Source organism: Periplaneta americana, chromosome 10 (assembly GCF_040183065.1).
Source record: "Periplaneta americana isolate PAMFEO1 chromosome 10, P.americana_PAMFEO1_priV1, whole genome shotgun sequence".
Classification (NCBI taxonomy): domain Eukaryota; kingdom Metazoa; phylum Arthropoda; class Insecta; order Blattodea; family Blattidae; genus Periplaneta; species Periplaneta americana.
In genome coordinates, this window is record NC_091126.1 from 173693269 (window position 1) to 173711716 (window position 18448).

Sequence of the window (18448 nt, forward strand, 5' to 3'; positions counted from 1 at the left end):
TAAAATGATTTCAGGAATCCTAGACTCGTCAGTAAAGGATAAGTTGCATTTATGTAATACTTTCATAAGTGCATGCCTTCACTCGGGTTTTCCCAGTTATTATTTTCATAATACAGTATTTATATTTAGCCTTATGATTTCCATGTAACTCTGTAATTTTCCCATTTATTTTTTCTGCCAATTTAGATCTTCCCTGTGGTAAAAAATAAATAAAAAATAATAGCTATGTTGTTATTTTCTCACTTATTTACAAAATGGAAAATGCAATAAAATGAAAAACCTCCACACACGCACACATTCTCTCTCTCTCTCTCTCTGATCTGACTAATCGATAGTGATCAATAATTTGTTAGTGTAAATGTGGATTCTTTAGTTATTGCTTCTGTGATTAGATGGCGGAGATAATAATCACTGTTGCCAATTGTCGATAAATATTCCCGCATTATGGAATTCAATTTTTCATCCCACTCAACTGATTGTAAAACAACATTAGGTTTAGCTGGAAAAAGCTGATATTGTCAATTGTGATAATAATTAATGCTTAATCTACATAATCATTTTATCTGACACTTTTTAACCACAGACTATAGTATATACAGTTACGCGACTGTATTTCAACTGTCCCAATAATTGTGCCACCTATTGAGAACTAGGGAAACTGTTTCAAAGTTTGTCAATTTTTTTTATATCTTTGGTTCAGACATCCCGTGGTTGGAAAGTTCGCTTACACGATCGTAAAATCGTAGGTCGGATACCTTTGAACGCCAGTGTACGAAAAATGATGATTATGATGATGATGTTACTGAAACGAACATATTTCACAGAACAACAACACTATATAAATATTACAAGGTGTTACGAGTATGTAAGTAAGTATGTATGTATGTATGTATGTATGTATGTATGTATGTATGTATGTATGTATGTATGTATGTATGTATGTACGTACGTACGTACGTACGTATGTGAGAAATCATCATTTTCAAATATTAAGTTCATGATTGTCCTCGCCATTAAGGAAATTATTGTCGTTAATATAGAATTAATTATTTAAATGACACAATTTCGACCAATTAATATAAATGTTTAATGTGAGCTTAAAGCACAGTCTAGTATATACAGTCACGAAGCTTAAATTTATGGGGGTACTAGGAACAACAGACTGTGCGGGTACTATTTCGTATTGTCTGTGATGAGGCGATAGTAGCGATCCCAGTGGTCAGCAACTATCTATGGATGGATATTTACTATGTATTGAGCTTCGTGACTGTATATACTAGATTGTGCTTTTAAAGTCCAATTTGTGTTAGTGAAAAGCATTGTCCATTTAAGTGCCAATTAAGAAGACTTTAAGTAACAATTATAGTTAAATAATCTTGGTGAAATCAGCTCTTACCACATAAAAGCTTTTATACAATCTTTTAACTGCCTTATAGTTATAATGTATGTATGTATGTATGTATGTATGTATGTATGTATGTATGTATGTATGTATGTATGTATGTATGTATGTATGTATATTGTTGGTTATGTATGTAGGCTGTACAGTACGATTATTTAGTCCTGACAGTTGCTGGCGATGTGCGCCTAGGTCAGGCGAGTCCATTTATTTACGCCAAGGGGTGTAATGTGTTATTCACTCGCTTGCCTTCGGAGCGATCGGATGTCATGCGTGCAGTAGAGCTGTATGTTTCCAGTACAATTAAGCTGTACTGCATTCCTTTACCGACCGCTCGCCCTTATCTCTACTCTGGAACTCTCCTCACTCCTCCTATTACTTCCCCTGTTTCGCGTCGCTGAGCTGTCACGACCAAATAATCGGTCTGTATTTTATTTCGTCCTAAGGATCATACAAGATTATTTTGGACACTTGAAAAGGAAATTAAAACTATATGAAAAATAGAATTAATTGTAAACAATGCACATTAACAAAGAAAATACATTAAAAAGAAGGAAAGGTATGGCTATTTTATTAGCAATTGTATATTGCTTTATTTTAACGTTGTCGCCGAAAGAATTTATGCACCATTCTCAGCGATATTTACGTTATGTCAAAGACACAAACAAGGAAGCCGGCGTGTTTATTCATAACACGCATTTGGTTTCACTTGGTCGACTGTGCAGATTCAAAGATGATAGGTAAAAGCAGATGTAGTGTCAACAATCTTGAACGTGCCTAACGAAGTGACAGTCCAGTGCCAACGGTGGATTTTTGATCGTATAAAAATGGTGTAGGAGACTAGGAGGAGAAGGTGAAAAGGAGGAGGAAGAAGAAGAAGAGTAAAAAAGGAAGGTGAAAACAGCAGAAATGGTGGAATTCTTATTGACTGTGGCCTGGAGTACGTGAGTGCTATATGTAAACATTGTATGTAGACAGCGCTATTTACGTACGTGTTATCATTGGATTATTATAGGTATTTAATGCGGCAATATTATGAAGGAATTGTGCATAATAACTTGATGCAAACATAGATCTTGAATTCCCACCAAAGGTGTCGCAACGAATCTGAAGTGGAAAGCTCTAAAATGGCAGAGGGTTGGACCCAAAATGTGAGATGCCGGTAAGAAAACGAAGACTTGTCCCATTAATGTTGGTTTCTTTATAATGATTTACAATATTTCAGGACACGAAAACTCCAAAGTTCTCATTTGTGTTGATTGTTCAGTGCTTAACGTAAACTTAAGTTGTTGAGTCAAACAATAACATTGGAACCTGTTCATAATGGGCTTGTCATGTTTCAGTGGAGGGAATAAACATTGAAGCAATGAAATATATTGTTAAAAGATATATCGAAATCTTCCAATGAAGGAGATCGTTAGTCATTGTACGTGTGTGTTAGTTTATCTATAATTACCATTGAGTTGCTGTTACGGAAGAGAGAATTGCTAGACTATGACTATTTGCACTTCTTTGTGTTAAGTACAGAGCCTACCTGTTATCGTCAGAGATACGTATGATTAATAGGGTTAATGAGTTGGTGGCATACATTAGCATAAGTAAAATGTAATTTCACCAATTTTTTAAAATAGTAAAACTGAGGAATTAGTAATTTTTCCACAATACCATTTTCTCAGATCTCATAAGTGAGGTTAATTTTAAGGGAAACTTTCTCTGGATTCCCTTTTCTCTTGTCTCATGTTAATAAAATTATGAAATAACAGTGTATCGTTATATTCTGTGTTCAAACTGGACATTTAAAATTTTATTTCAGATTTCGCAATAAGATATGTGTCTTATTTCCTCTTTATGTACCGTATTTGAATATACGTACAAATAATTCCATCTCCTTAAGAGATTTATTCAGGATTATGCAAAGTGTAATTTGTGTTTAAACAACTAATGTTGAACATGAGTAGTTTAAAGTCTTTGTGAAGTAGGCCTAGATGGTTCCCAATGTATCTTGAAGTCGTTAGGTGCTGCTTCAAATAAATTGTATTTTGTAGTCATTTTCCACGTCTTAACTTCATTACTTTCTAATGAATATAGAGTCAGGGCCATTGGTAGATCATCATCTTGTAAGGGATGAATAAAACAGTAGCATACGTATTTTATTTTTTAGGTTTTTACCATAGTATTGCATAGTTTCTGTTTGGCATAAAATTTCAGTATACAGATACCTCACTGACAAAAATTATCTTAAAATACTGAAAGAGCAGATTTGTCTGTGTTTGTCGAATGCGCATCATAATGCTTATGAAAAAGAACTTTTCAGTGCCAAAAGTTTATTTTGTGTGCGCAGGATTGGAATTTTGGAGTAGGAGGGAAAAGAATGTAGTCGTGTTCTGAAATTTATCCACTTTCTCAGTCTTTATCGATAAATGTAATTTTTATTCTTTTTTTTGAATATGACAAACATGTTATTGTGTTTTATTTTAATTAAAATAATGCCAGTTAAGTGCTTTGAATAATAAACTGAAGGGGTGAAAATGATATAGTCCAAAACCACAAAATTAAAAGTTTTCAAGAGAGTATTCAGAAGGTCTGTGAATAGGCCTACCAGAAATCATTTTTAATGTTTTAAATTTACATTTCATGTTTCTTTAGAATATTGACTATAATGTAATCATGTTTACTTGAAATATTTGATGTTTTATGTACATAAAAATTAATGATTTTTATTGTAGAGTCCAACATTTGGCTTAGGACTATCTCATTCTTATAAAAACAATTCTTTCTTTATAGTGTTTCCAATATGTTTATTAGCTTTCAAGCAACATATTTGAGATAGTGGAGTACTTCGTAGTTGAACGAATATTATAACATTCCAAGTGACAAAAAATTCTATAAATTTACGCAGTGGAGCATATCCACCAGTTCAATATCTTAGCTATTTTGTACTCGAGTTCCAATCAAACTTTTGAAATAACCTTAGGATACTTCTGGAACATATGGCATAAGAGACAAACATCTTTCAACTTCTTTTTAGTCCACACCTGTGGAGTAACGGTCAGCGCATCTGGCCGCGAAACCAGGTGGCCCGGGTTCGAATCCCGGTCGGGGCAAGGTTTTTTCCGGGGTTTTCCCTCAACCCAATATGAGCAAATGCTGGGTAACTTTCGGTGCTGGACCCCGGACTCATTTCACCGGCATTATCACCTTCATTTCATTCAGACGCTAAATAACCTAGATGTTGATGCAGCGTCGTAAAATAACCCAATAAAATAAAATAAATAAAAAAACTTCTTTTTACGTATGGAAATTTGATGGGTATAGCCTATTTTCTGTATAAAGAAAATGGATTCTTCCCCTTATGATAGCGACCCTTCTTTGTAATAGTGACTGACTGAAAAGGGACGTCACAAAATTAGTAGTATCTCACTTGTAATTAAGATGACTTATTACAATCAAACTTGAATGATGTTGCTTCAGAAAAGCGTAATAATGTGCAATCATCACATTCGTCCTTCTTCACTACATATGCTTAAAGTGTTTCCAAGAGTTTGAAGTCTTCTTGAGCCATTCTGATGGGTATAGCCTATTTTCTGTATAAAGAAAATGGATTCTTCCCCTTATGATAGCGACCCTTCTTTGTAATAGTGACTGACTGAAAAGGGACGTCACAAAATTAGTAGTATCTCACTTGTAATTAAGATGACTTATTACAATCAAACTTGAATGATGTTGCTTCAGAAAAGCGTAATAATGTGCAATCATCACATTCGTCCTTCTTCACTACATACGCTTGAAGTGTTTCCAAGAGTTTGAAGTCTTCTTGAGCCATTCTGACAACAACAAATAGTTTATTCTTGCAGGTCTCTTAGATTGCTGAAACCCATCATTCAGGAGTGTAAACAATAGGATTTCTATTTTTCACGTGATTTTCAATTCGTCCAAAATCGCGATCACAAGGTAACTTCGTATGTTCAACTTGTGGAAACCTTTATTCAAGAGACTTGAACCTTTTACTTGTTAGAAGTGACTTTTCAAGAGCTAAAATGCTGTGGAGTAATGGTTAGTATGCCTGACCTTGAAACAAGCGGACCCGGGTTCAAATTCTGCTTGATAAATTACCTAGTTGACTTTTTTTTCTGGGGTGTTCCCTCAACTCATTAAGAGCAAATACTGCGTGCTGAGCCCCAGACTCATTTTGCTGACATCACCTTCATCATGAATAATTTCAAGGGAAAAATTGTTCCGGGGCTGGGTATCGATCTCGGGACCTTTGGCTGAATGCATCAATGCTCTGTCGACAGAGCTACCCAGGAACTTCATCTGACATAATTCATGTGGGCTGACAAGACACCAGAAACCCACATCGAGTGCACACAAACTGTGTGTGACTTGAAATTGTGGTTTTCTGTTGAATTACCTACAGTAACATATATATTATGCAAATCCAGCCTTCAGGTAAAGCTCCCTGTGAAGCAGACTTGAATAATTTCAAGGGAAAAATTGTTCCGGGGCTGGGTAACACAAAAAACACAAACCACAAATTCAAGTCACAGAGTTTGTGTGCACTCGGTGTGGGTTTCTACAGTCTTGTCAGCCCACTTAAGTTATGTGGACATAAAGGGAAAAATTGAGACGTGTCAGGTGAAGTTCCTGGGTAGCTCTGTCAGTAGAGCATCCAAAGGTTCTGGGATAGATACCTGGCCCCAGAACAATTTTTCCCTTGAAATTATTCAAGTCTGCTTCACAGGAAAGCTAGATTTGTAACTTCATCTCATTCAGACGCTGTATCTGTAGTAAAAAATGTTAATTTTGCGGGAGAAGGAAAAAAACAGTCTTCACACTGGTTTATTTCGATTTGATTTTCTTCTGTATGAATTATTGTAATGGGAGAAATACTTATGTCTCTTTTCTCAAGCGAGCAGATGTTCTGTAAGTTGTCAAATTAATAAAAAATGTTTGTGGAAACTGACTTGTGCCACTTTTCCCAAGCATTGCAAATATAAACACAGCAGTTGATAAAGCATCGTAAGGTAACCTACTAAAAATAGAAGCTAAAATAGCCCAGTTTTTGGCTTGACTTCTGCATTTGTCACAAATGATGTGCAGGTATGAAGACCGAAGATTTACAAGTTCTAGGTACTTCATAATGCAACTTCCTATTTCATCTGACACTTGCTTTGTGTGGTCTTCACTCCAAACAAACATATACTCTTCTTCGTGTCACAGTCATGGATGCCAAAGTTACATATCCATAACTTACTCTTATAGATTGCCGGGGCTGTAGATAATCTCGGAGTTGGAAGTCTTTGTTGCAAATTAAAGACTATGGTGTGGTGATCCTCAGAACATTCTTTTGTAAGTTGTGACAGTTGCTTGATAATATTTTGTCCGACTGAAGCTTTTCAGTGATGTAGAGGTCAAGCAATATCTAGATCTTTAATAAAATTTTCTAAGTTTTTGCTTTGAAGTCCTCAGTTTGACCTGAAATTCATCACATGGAAGTTTGAAGCCTTTGTTAAAATCACTGTTGAATATCTCCCAGAACTTGGCTATAGTTACTTGTTGCGTTTGAATTTTCTTGCATTAAGTACCTTGTATAATTATTATAATGATGTTAAAGTCATATTATGATCGAAGTAAACTTTGTTAGGATTCTGGGATCGGCTGTACTTCGATATGGCATTTATAAAATCTTTAACTGCTTGAGCAGTCAGGCTGGAAACTTTTATAGAAGATTTGCCATATTCTCCTGAAAAAAAAAAAAAAACTATTAGAATCATTTTTGAGTATTGTGATGGAATGCTGAAGTACGTAAGTTAATGTTACTGTATTTATACCACCTCTTTGATCTATCTGTGACTTACTTTCACCATTACTGGTACATAAGCGTTTCTGAAAATTTTTTACTTGGACCTGGTTATTCTGCAGTCCAAGGACACTTAAAAATGCCTCTCTACATACTTTAATACTACACCCATTTATTTTCACATAATTGTTGAAAGTGACCATTTTTCGTCATACTTTGCTTTTGTTCTTTTTAGGGTATCAAAAATATAAAAATATGCCTATTAAACATTTTGTTAATGACTTTGTTGTGTTATTAGGCCTATGTGAAATATAAAAATTAAAACTCATTGTCACAAAACTCGATAGAATAAAAATAATATCAACCACATAGCTTACCTTCTATTCAGAGCTTCTATATTTACTCGTATATTGCTGATGAGATAGTTATTCTGGGTATTGAAATCAGATTGGTCCCAGAAGGAATGAAATATTTCCTCCTTAGAGTCACAGTTATTTACACATGTACATTTGGTCAAAATGAAAGTGGCCGGTCTCTTGAGCAGCAAAAATTTTCTAAGTCGCTTCGGGTGAGCGCACAGTTCACTACCGTAAACCTCCGTGCACCACTTTAGTTAACTTCATAATACCAGGCACTGATTTGGGCTACCTCCACAGGATGCTTCGTATCTCCGTAGTGAATTTTTTGTTTTGTCCTTTCTTTTATTTTTTATAACTCCTTTTAGTGTAATATAGTCAAATAATTTTGCTTATGTTAATTCATGTTACTTACAGGTAATTACAAAATTGGTGAAAATTTGTGGTTATAATTCCTGGAAATCAGAATATATTTTGTCATCAGAATTATGGTTTTTCTTCTCGTTTACAATTACTACATTTAGGCCCTGATGATCACGGATTTAGATTAGTATAATAATCATATTCCCTGTAGCACAACTTGCAAATTAATTATTGTCAATTATTTAACTGTCAACATATTATTTACTGAATGTTCCTCAGGCAATAAAGTGCAAAGCAGCAGGGATTAATAAAATAATTAAAACAGCATTTTAATATGGAAGCCCCTAACTTTCGTCTTTAGTGTTACATCCATGTTTCTATTAACACAAAAAAAATAATAAAGCGAAAAGTATTCTAAAGATAAAAAAATGACGAAAACCTGTTGTATTTTCACTGATACATTTAATAGGCAACAAAAAAAAAGTTTAGTAACTCCACAAAGATTTGAACTTGCTCTACCAACTACACTAAGAGTTTTATTGTAGTCAGAATGGCATTGTAACGAGCAATGGTCGTACTCCATTTGAGAACCTGTTATACAGTATATAGAGTTTGTGTTACAATATTCATTGTTTAAACACTCTGAACGATCTGTCTGTTTTAAATTTCGTATATGAATTATTTTCTCGGAAGATTTTAGTGATTCCCCATTATAACTACTAGAAGAATACAAACAATCTTTTGAACAAAGCCTGGCTGTCCTGATGCTCACAGAAATACCCGATTCGATGCCGCCACTTTCATTTTGACCAAGTGCACATCCAGGACCAATACCTTTAGCTGGAACAATTCTTACAGTTTTGTCTGATATCTTTCCATTTCTGCCTCTTCCATTCCTTTCAGTTTCTCTTTCGTTGTTTAGGCCGACTCTTATTTTCTTTAATTGATGATTGTTCAGGAGATCTTTGACAAAGAGGTCCATCCCAGTAAAACAGTGAATGTATTCAGAATGATAAAGTTCTAAGCCACAGGAAATTATTATTTCCATTTTAGCTAACATCGTTTTTTAATAATTAACATATTCCAGCATGTTATAAATATGTTTTAATGGTAATTACATACAGTAAATGGAATAAACTAAGTCATCTTGAATATACAGAGAGTTCCTATGATGACTAGCCCCAGGTAGTAATGTTCTAACCGGTGTAGCTCAGTCGGCTAAGGTGCTTGCCTGCCAATCCAGGATTGCGCTTGGGCGCGGGTTTGATCACTGTTTGAGCTGATTACCTGGTTGGGTTTTTTCCGAAGTTTTCCTCAACCATAAGAAGACTGTCAGGTAATATATGGCGAACCCTCGGCTTCATCTCTCCAAATACCATCTTGCTATCACAAATCCTATCGACGCTAAATAACCTAGTAATTGATAGTAAAAAGAAAAAGTAATGTTCCGTCGGCTTAATGACAGTGCGAAGCATCTGGTCCAAGGAAGCTAAGCAGTGAGGAGTGGAGTGCGACTATTCTGTGCAGGGAAGCGTGCACAGATCTATTCATGCACCGACATACGACCACACTGCATCTCACTTAATGAAAACGAGGCTGATACAGTCCTAAGCCTATGTGCATTTATTATGAAGAAACATATCTTTAATTAGCTTACTGAATCACTGTCTGATGAATAGAGCCCGGATTTTTATGTAATTACATATTGTATTCCTTTACTTGTAGACTACTGAAAATTACAAATGTCGGCGATTTGTGGTTCTGATATGGGTATAGTTGAGTTTCATTTTACATATTTTTACATATTCTTAGTAATATTACATATTTTACATATTACGTAAAGAATGCAACATTTTTGTACATATTTAGGCAGTTATTGAGTTTTTAATTTTTTGTATTAAATTCATTTTATTTTTCAGAGTAAAGTATTGAATTTTCTTTCATATATATATTTGGAGATAAATCTTAACGTCCCTGTCCCTTGGGGGGCTGCCTTTGTTCTCACTATAGTACACGATGCTGGTAAAGAGGGAGGCGCCAGAACTGACGTCGTTGTGTTCTGTTCACAACTATAGAACATACTTAAATTTCTAAAGCTTGCTTAAGACAAGAGTTCTTTTAAAAATAAAAATAAACATAAAACTGGAGATTCCAAATCTTTATCTGTAAAAAAAAAAACAGTAGTAGTTCAGAGTGCCTCAACTCTATACATTTGCACTAATGCTTTCTCAGAATCTCAGATGGTCAGGTGCGCCGGTCATGTAACTTTGCTACAAATTGAAAGTAGGCTATAGGCGAGGGGTTTGGATTGGGTGTCAGGCAAGTCAAAATACTATTATGTGTGTGACACAATAGTAGTATGCGTTACAAGAGTGGTATGTTGAAGTTTTCATGTTCGAGGAAAAGTTTGAAAAAGCGAAACGTAGTTGAGCTTTTTTAATTTCCGAGAATTGAAAGAAAACATACCGCTCATGTATCGTACATTATTTTGTGCGAAGATCGTTTATTACATACCTGAAAGAGGAATTTCTAATTAGTTGCAATGAAATCTCCATCTTGGTTTCTGTTCAATGACGGAAAATTTGCAAAACAATATCTATCTTCAACATTGTTGCTTTAAAATGTTTTCTGTGTTTACTATACTCCAGCAGGCCGTGATATACGTCTGTCTTCCCCCCCCCCCCCCCCAGTCTATGATGAGTCTGGAATCTTGTTGATTTTTTCACGGCTTCCTTAATGTTACTTGCATCACGAATGCAGTAACTTTAGTGGAGTTGTAGAGTTTACTTAATTTTTGCAAATATTTAAAAACAATAATTAACAGTGCAATTTAGGTGAAATTGCAGTGGTAACTTTCCAATTTATAATTATTACTATATTGAACGTCTCTAAAAATAATATGTTAAAAGCCTAAAGCATGTTATGTGTGTTAGGTTGGGAATACTGAATGTGGAATTTTAGACTTCCACGGATTGGTTTTGTGCGGAAACCAAGCAAATACGCACGATCGCGCACAAAAATATTTCTCTAGGAAATCTTAAACCACAAGAAAAAGCATAGATTGTGGCAGACAAAAGTTGTATTTGCAAGCTATACAATGAGGTGGAAATGGCAAATCGACTTTCCAGGCTGCATCCTCCCACTTCAACTGACCAATTAAATTGTGACGACATTTTTGTGAACTTAATGCATTAATAAATAGTGATTTTAAATTTCATATTTTGTTAATATAACGTATTTAATTACATATTTCCCCAATATTTATTACATTTTTATGTACATATTTTGCACTTTGATATTACATAAAAATCCGGGGTCTACTGATGAATCATCAAAGGTGTCATAACTGGAATCACTTTTAGTTAAATCTTCTTTTGAGATACTTTAATCATTTTCATGTAGGCCTACCATGTTTTCTAATAGCTGATTCAAAGCCATCTTCCCTTTAGACGACATTTTCTTGCGGCATTGGACTTTCTCACACAAGAATATTGTTCATCAGGTTGAGTATGATAGAAACATTAGCGCATATTTCTACTATCTATTGTGTATTATCACGAACTCTGAAACAGTAACATCTCCTGATGTAAATGAACTGAACTACTTCAAAATCAAGTTTTTTTTTTTGTCAATGTGTGGTATCATTCTCACCCCTTCAACTATGTATCCATAATGCTTGCCTCTGATTGAAGTTCTGGCTGATACATCTATTATCAGACAGTAGATTTCATTTGACGGTATGTGTTAGAGGAAGAATAATTATTGTTCCAAACATCTTGAGTCTGGTAAGTGAATATGTTACTATAGTTGTGACGCTGTTATTTCTGGCGTGACTCCTCCTCTTTGCTCACGTCTTAGGAAGTGAAGGCTCTATAAAGTCTAGGTAGGTAGTATCGTTCGCCATTTTTGTTCTTTCGTTGCCGAGCTACCATACGAGGAATCTATTTGCCGCACCGTTAAACATTATCATGTCGTAGCTCCTATGATAATAAATCAAACACACTGTAATTCAGCAAATAATTGAGCGGCAAATAGCGTCTTCGTGTGCTTTCTGCGAACGCCAATGAAAGAGCCAAAATGGCGGGCGATTATATTAAGTATTTATCGAGCCTTAAGAAATTAATAACGTCTTCATAAGCGAATCACAAGACGCACAGGTTTAAATGTAGCCTACGTGCAATGCAATTGGTTGCTGGAAATTAGAGCGACGGGACTATAGTCAGTGATGTATACAGTGAAGGGGGAAAGGAACTGGTTACCCTATATCATTATCTCTTTGCTTAGTTGCTTCATGAGTGATATATGCCTTATTGTTCTCACTTATGACTATGAGGTTTCAACCAATTTTTCTGATTGACTAAAAAACTATAATGTAATTTAACAGATTTTAGTTTTAAGCAGTCTAATAGGCAACAAAGTAATGATGTGAGGTTGTTCATGAAGGAAATCTCAGTGTTGGAATACTGATAGCTAATTTCCTATTTTATATATGCTTATAGGTACTTCGAGAAATGTCGTTAATTGAAGTTCGACCAAATTGTGTTTGTGTGTCTGTGTAATTTTTAATGAAGTTGCTGCTAGTTACTTTGGTGTAAAGAGCACTTAGAAGAAAGAAAGAGTGTTGGATGTAGTATTTATTAGAACATGGGAAAACGTGAAATCAGTGATGAATATCAAAACTCGTGGGAATAGTTCTCCTATTAATAAGTGACATTTTCTCCAGTGCCTTCTCATTAAGATTGTAAAAGGTCAGTTTTGCAAAATAATGTTTATTTACACTATTTTTAATTGTTATCAATATTTCGTACAATTTTAAGACCAAAATAGCCTATCTTGATAATATTTTATTTAAGAATTTTTCTCACATTGTCATACAATTGTGTTTTCTTTCATAATTTCCAGATACGTTGTCTTTATGTGTGGTTGTTACAGTAGTAAAATCAGAATTGTCTTCAGTATGAGTGGTGGTTTTAATTGTAATGCGATGTAGACCAGTGGAGCATAGTCCAGATTGAAATTCTATAAGAATTTTTAGTAAAATTGAATTGAACAAAATTCAGTTAGTGTTGCTAAGTATAGTTTATGTATGCAGCTGTGTGAGATGTCTGGATATTGTATCCTAGGTCTAGACATCTCGAGGAAGCTCGAAATAACTGTCTGTGTTCGAGAGAACCCCACAGCTTGGAAAAATCATTAAGCACTAGAAATAGCTGACACTAAATTAAATTCATTTAGGCCTAGTATCAGAACTTTCAGTTACTTCAGTTTGGAAAACACAGGGTACTCTAAATTATTTGCCTGAAAGAAAACTATTAACTCTGTAATAAAAAATATTAGAATGAAATTTATAGGTCTATTTATTTCAGTTGACTTATAGGTGTTACTATTTAAATTTATAAATACTTTTTGACATACCACATAAATCACAGGATCCAATTCTTTTCTTTCATACAGCCAGTAAATTCTATAAAACAGGGTAACTTGAGAATCATTCGACTTTAGCTAATTTGGCTAACATGCTGTGTTAAGTTAAAACGTGCATTTATTTAAATGTTATTTTTGACTGTTTGACCAATCACTAGATGCATCGTCAGTTGTTGTTACTGCTAATTTTGAAGGAAATTTATGCTAATTGTAAGTAGATCTACTTTATTTTAGAATTTGATTCCACCATATGTATAGAAACAGTAATTAATTGATTAACTAGTGGACTTACTCGTGTTAATAATGTAAGATTTGTGCGGCTTACAGCTGTTTCAGTGCTTCACGCACCATCCTCAGAGCCTACTAGATCACGGCGTGATGGTGATGGTACGTGAAGCACTGAAACACCTGTAAGCCTCACAAATCTTACATAATTAACTCGAGTAAGTCCACTAGTTAATCAATTAATTACATTCAAGTGTTAAAAGTAGTGTACACAAGATTCGAAATAGAAACAGTAAGATTCTTATCAGCAATTTACATTAGCAAAGCTAAGACCTTCTGTTTTTAAATAGCTACAAGTGAAACTTTGGTTTAGGTTGTTGCACTGGGGTGACTTGAGATATGGTTAGGCTTGTTGTGTGATCCAGATAACTTGAGTAGAGCAGTGAGTTTGTTAAATATAATCTTATAAATACTCTTAGAACTGTAACTGAAAAGTTTTGAGTGACTAAAGAATATGCATCGATGAATTAGAAGGAAATATGCATGTGCATGTCCTACACCATAGCGTCATTCTCTGAAGAATTCTTTCTTTACACCAGAGTGTCTTTCCCGGGGGTAAAAGGCGGTCAGAGCGGGGTGCCGACCACACCACCTCATTCTAGTGCCGAGGTCATGGAAAGCATGGAGCTCTACCTCCATGCCCCCCAAGTGCCTTCATGGCATGTTACGGGGATACCTTTACCTTTTTTACCTTTTACACCAGAGTAATGTACGGTAGCCCACAGCTCAGCACTGCCATTCCACACGTGTCAGCAGCCCAGGCCAACCAAGACCAACACTGCTTGACATGGCCGCTTCCTAGTCCATCGCACTGGGCTTTGAAGCCCACTGCACTGCACTGACATCAACCCACCAGTTGGTTGCATTGTACTGCTTTTCCGCTTGCGTGCATTGGTTGTGCTTTTGCTTCACGTGTGGCATGAGCGTACAGTTCCCTGCATAGTGGACAACATACAAAATTAAATTATTTTCCACTGTTGTCGAACACATTTGAAAACTGCCCCAATGGTACTTTTTAAATTTTCATCCTACTCTGTTGTTTTAAATTCTCTAGCAGCGATTTTATCCTTCACTACTTTTTCTCTAGAGATACTGTATTTTAGAATGTGTGCTTCCACGGCTGGTGTCTGTGATGAAGGTTTTTGAGTCTGAGATGCTGTGGTCTACCATTCTACCAGTAGGCCATGACATCTCAGCTCGGAGAACATTAATCACAGAGACTGTATTTTCTTTGCGATTCACCATTATTTGGACTTAACATGAAAAACAGAAATCAAAAACTAAAACAAAAATGTTTAAACAGAAGCTGATCATTAATCGAACAGCACATGCAAGAACAAGCCCGCGCAAACTCAATAAGTAACTGATAGAACAGGACACTTGGACCAAAATTTCATGAGGCAATGTCTTCCCCCCCCCTGAGGACTCAAACCAGCACTCATTCTGTAATGAGATTCCAGACATGATGTCTTACAGTAATTTCGCACTGAAGCAACAATAGGCAATCATGCAGCGTGCGGCATGGTAGCATGCTGTAGGTTGCTCAGCTTGAGTAAGACAGCAGCATAGTCACAACTTGCAGTGCCAATCTGCCTGTTGCTTTAATTTGCAAGCTCATCCACTGTTGGGTTCAGTTGTCCAGTTGCATGCAGGATGGTGAGTTGGGATACAAATAAAACAAAGCTTCTAATTGAAAAGTACCCGAAAACACGTTTTGTGGGATTTGCGGGATTTCAATCACAAAGATACTTGGGTTGGATTAAAAGTAATGGCAACAGTTCGATATTTCTGACATGACTTTATTCACAAGGGTACAACATTTACGTACCTTCTATATAGTCGCTCCCCTTATTTATTACCTTTTGCCTAATGTTTGGAAGGCGTCGTACACCATCAGCGCGTCCATCTTTGTTGATGTTCCGTATTGACCGCCCTAAAGCACGGATAAGTTCATCTCTGGTATTGTACCGGGTCCCTCGCAGTGGTTCTTTCACTTTGTTGAAAAGATCGTAATCGCATGGATCATATAGGGTGAGTACGGTGGATGTTCCAGTAGTCCGCGTTTTCCGTCTGCCTTGGAGGTACAGCATGGTGCAGTATTATCCCATCAATGTCATATGCCACAATGAACATCTCCTTCACAGCACTTTGTGTAGGGCGCACTTTCTTTGGACGAGGAGAACCGGGATGCTTCCATTCATTTGATTGGCGTTTCAAGTTTGGTTCATACGAGCGAGTCCAGGTTTCGTCCATAGCGACGATTCGTCCAAGAAAGTTGTCACCTCTGTGGTAATGGTGCAACAAGGCCTTGCCGGAACGCTTTAACCCATAATGCAATTGTGCGATATGGCAACACTGCATCGCCACATGCTTCACGCAGTCCCTGAAAACATTCTTGTGCACTATGACCTCGTGCCATTTCAATTTTGATCCAGGAACGTTGCTCCAGTTTTGTAAGGATGGTCTTAGGGCGCTCGCACTATCCCTATGAAAGTGAATGTTCTACACACTGCAGTAGATTGATGGAGTACTGTCGCCGCTGGCTGCACTAACTCATCTGACAGTCCTTGTTCGTGTCCACACAGCTGGCAGCTCTCGAACGCACCATCGTCACGTGACAACAGTGTTGCCATTACTTTTTATCCAACCTATGTATTAGGAAAACGGTGAAGTTGTGGGAAGTTGCTTTGAAGATTGGTTTTTGTCTCTGCTTTCGATGTTTGCATTCCAACAGAAAGAAAGTTTTAATATAAGACCATTCCGAGTCTCATTTCATAAGGGGTGATTAATCTTTGCTATGAAGAAAACATAAACTTCGTGCTTTTTATTTCAAACAGCACTCACTTGTGTCAGCCAGTAGATTGGCATTTTATGGTGCCCTAAAGAAAATGTGGTGTAGTGTCCTTATTTGGAAGAAACAGAACACTGAAAATGGACCAAGAACAATAATATTGATTGAATCTTGTTGTAGTGATTATCATAAATGTATAGAGGAGGACAGAAAGCTACTTTAGGGTGTAGGGGAATAGTCAATTATTACAGATTATTACAGGAATTTGGAGGGTGGTCATTAGAATAGATAGAGTTGGAAATGTGTTGAGTTAGGGGTAGGAATTTAATTCTGAGAACCAGATAGTTTAATATAGGAAGTTGTAAAGAGTGATGGTGAGTCCTTAAATACAGAAATGTGAAGGGTCATCAATCACTTGGGATTTTTTTGCTTAATGACAATAAATCATATATCATATATTTGGAAGAAATAAAGTAAAATTTGTATGACTTGAGGCTTTCCCGGCGTTTGTTATAGAATAACTCTTCTCAGGTTCTCAGCCAGGTGAGTTGGAGATTAGCTTCCAAGCTTTCGACGGCTAGCTTGGAAGCTAATCTCCAACTCACCTGGCTGAGAACCCGAGAAGAGTTATTCTAAAGTAAAATTTGTTTACAAGTGGAATAATTTCCCTCTCTGGACCAAATCAGCGAAAAATGTGAGGTTAAGTTTCAGGCTATAGGGATTTTTCCATGTGGTCAAGATGAAGTTTTGGGGAGAATAACAAAGATATAGTTCACTCATCTCTTAGACCAGTTCTTTTCTTAATCACCTTAAGTAATAAGATGAAATGCACACAGTGTGCATTGTTCACTCAGGCCATTTTGCCTTATTTGCACAATGAAATATTTCCTTTTTTACAGTTCAAAATGCGACAGCTGGTACAGGTCTTCTAACACAACTCGCAAATACACCCTACACTGGGTTTGTGAAAACATTTAAGTCTATGCACACTGTGATGGAAGCCATGCAGTGCCAGTCGGGTCCATAAATGTCTTAATTTGTAGCCTGTCGTCATCCATTCATCACAGAGCATGGCCTCTGTGGTGAACTCTGGGCAGACATCTTTTTCCTTGTTTCTTCTGTTTTGTAGCAATGCTTCATAAGCTGCAGTAGATGGCAGCAGTAGCTGCGTTCTGAGATCCTCTGTATAGAAAAGCTGGTGTGCCATTAAGTAAGCCAAACTGGATGGAGTGTATTTCGAGGTGCAGAGTATCTTCTTCAGTTATTTAGCCTTGATTCTCTCTATATCGTCAACCAATCAATCAGTCAATCTTCTTAATGTATCCAGCTGTTTGCTGACAACATAAAGTCCACTATAGTCCACTGTAGTCTATTCAGTTGTTGTTTTTCACGAGAAATGAGGGATATTTTGATCGGTGTTAATTATAGATGCCTGTTGCTAGTAGCCAGAGTTGGGGTGTAGTCAATATATACTCCAGGACTGTGTCTTCTGCAACCGGTATTAGTGAGTTTAATTTACTTCTTTTGTGATTTATGGATGGACAGTATAGAAGAATGTGTCCCAGATCTTCATCATGATTATTACACCACAGACAAGTAGGATTATCAGAAATGTGAAATCGGTGTAGGTACAATTGAATGACAATGTGACCTGTTCTGGCTCTTGTTAAAAATGTTTGGCTCTCCGGAGGTAAAATGGTCTATATCATCAAGATTACACTTCAAGTGTTCTCATATGATAGATAAGCCATAGGATATTATTGGCATTATCTTGATATTCAACCGTTTCAGTGCTGTATGGAAGGATATGCTCCTGAATGTTTTATTTCATTCATTGCCTGTATTGCTGCTTTCACTCCATCTTTTATGTGAAGACGCTCCCTTTGGACTGTAGGTTACTCACAGGCTGAGGCTCTGCCTCCCTTTCAGAAGGTCATTGTCACAGTCTTTTGTATATTTAGGGACAGCTCAATTGAGTGTGCCCATTGAAGGCTGACTGTGCTGGTATTCTGATTGGGAAACAATTGCCA

At 36.3% G+C, this 18448-nt stretch overlaps 1 protein-coding gene across 5 annotated transcripts in view; it reads left to right on the forward strand.

Moving 5' to 3' along the window:
- Nucleotides 1-2225: 2225 nt before the first annotated feature.
- LOC138708166 (probable E3 ubiquitin-protein ligase makorin-1) overlaps nt 2226-18448 on the forward strand; it is an 83057-nt gene continuing 66834 nt past the window's right edge. The window contains exon 1 of one of the 5 annotated variants that reach the window (XM_069838425.1): nt 2226-2339. Coding sequence is in view for 4 of the 5 variants with exons in the window: in XM_069838424.1 (XP_069694525.1) it covers nt 2309-2343 (35 nt within the window). In the remaining variant the exon portion in view is untranslated. Of the gene's footprint in view, nt 2562-18448 lie in introns of all 5 variants that reach the window. The other 4 variants (XM_069838424.1, XM_069838422.1, XM_069838421.1 and 1 more) reach the window with 4 other exon arrangements.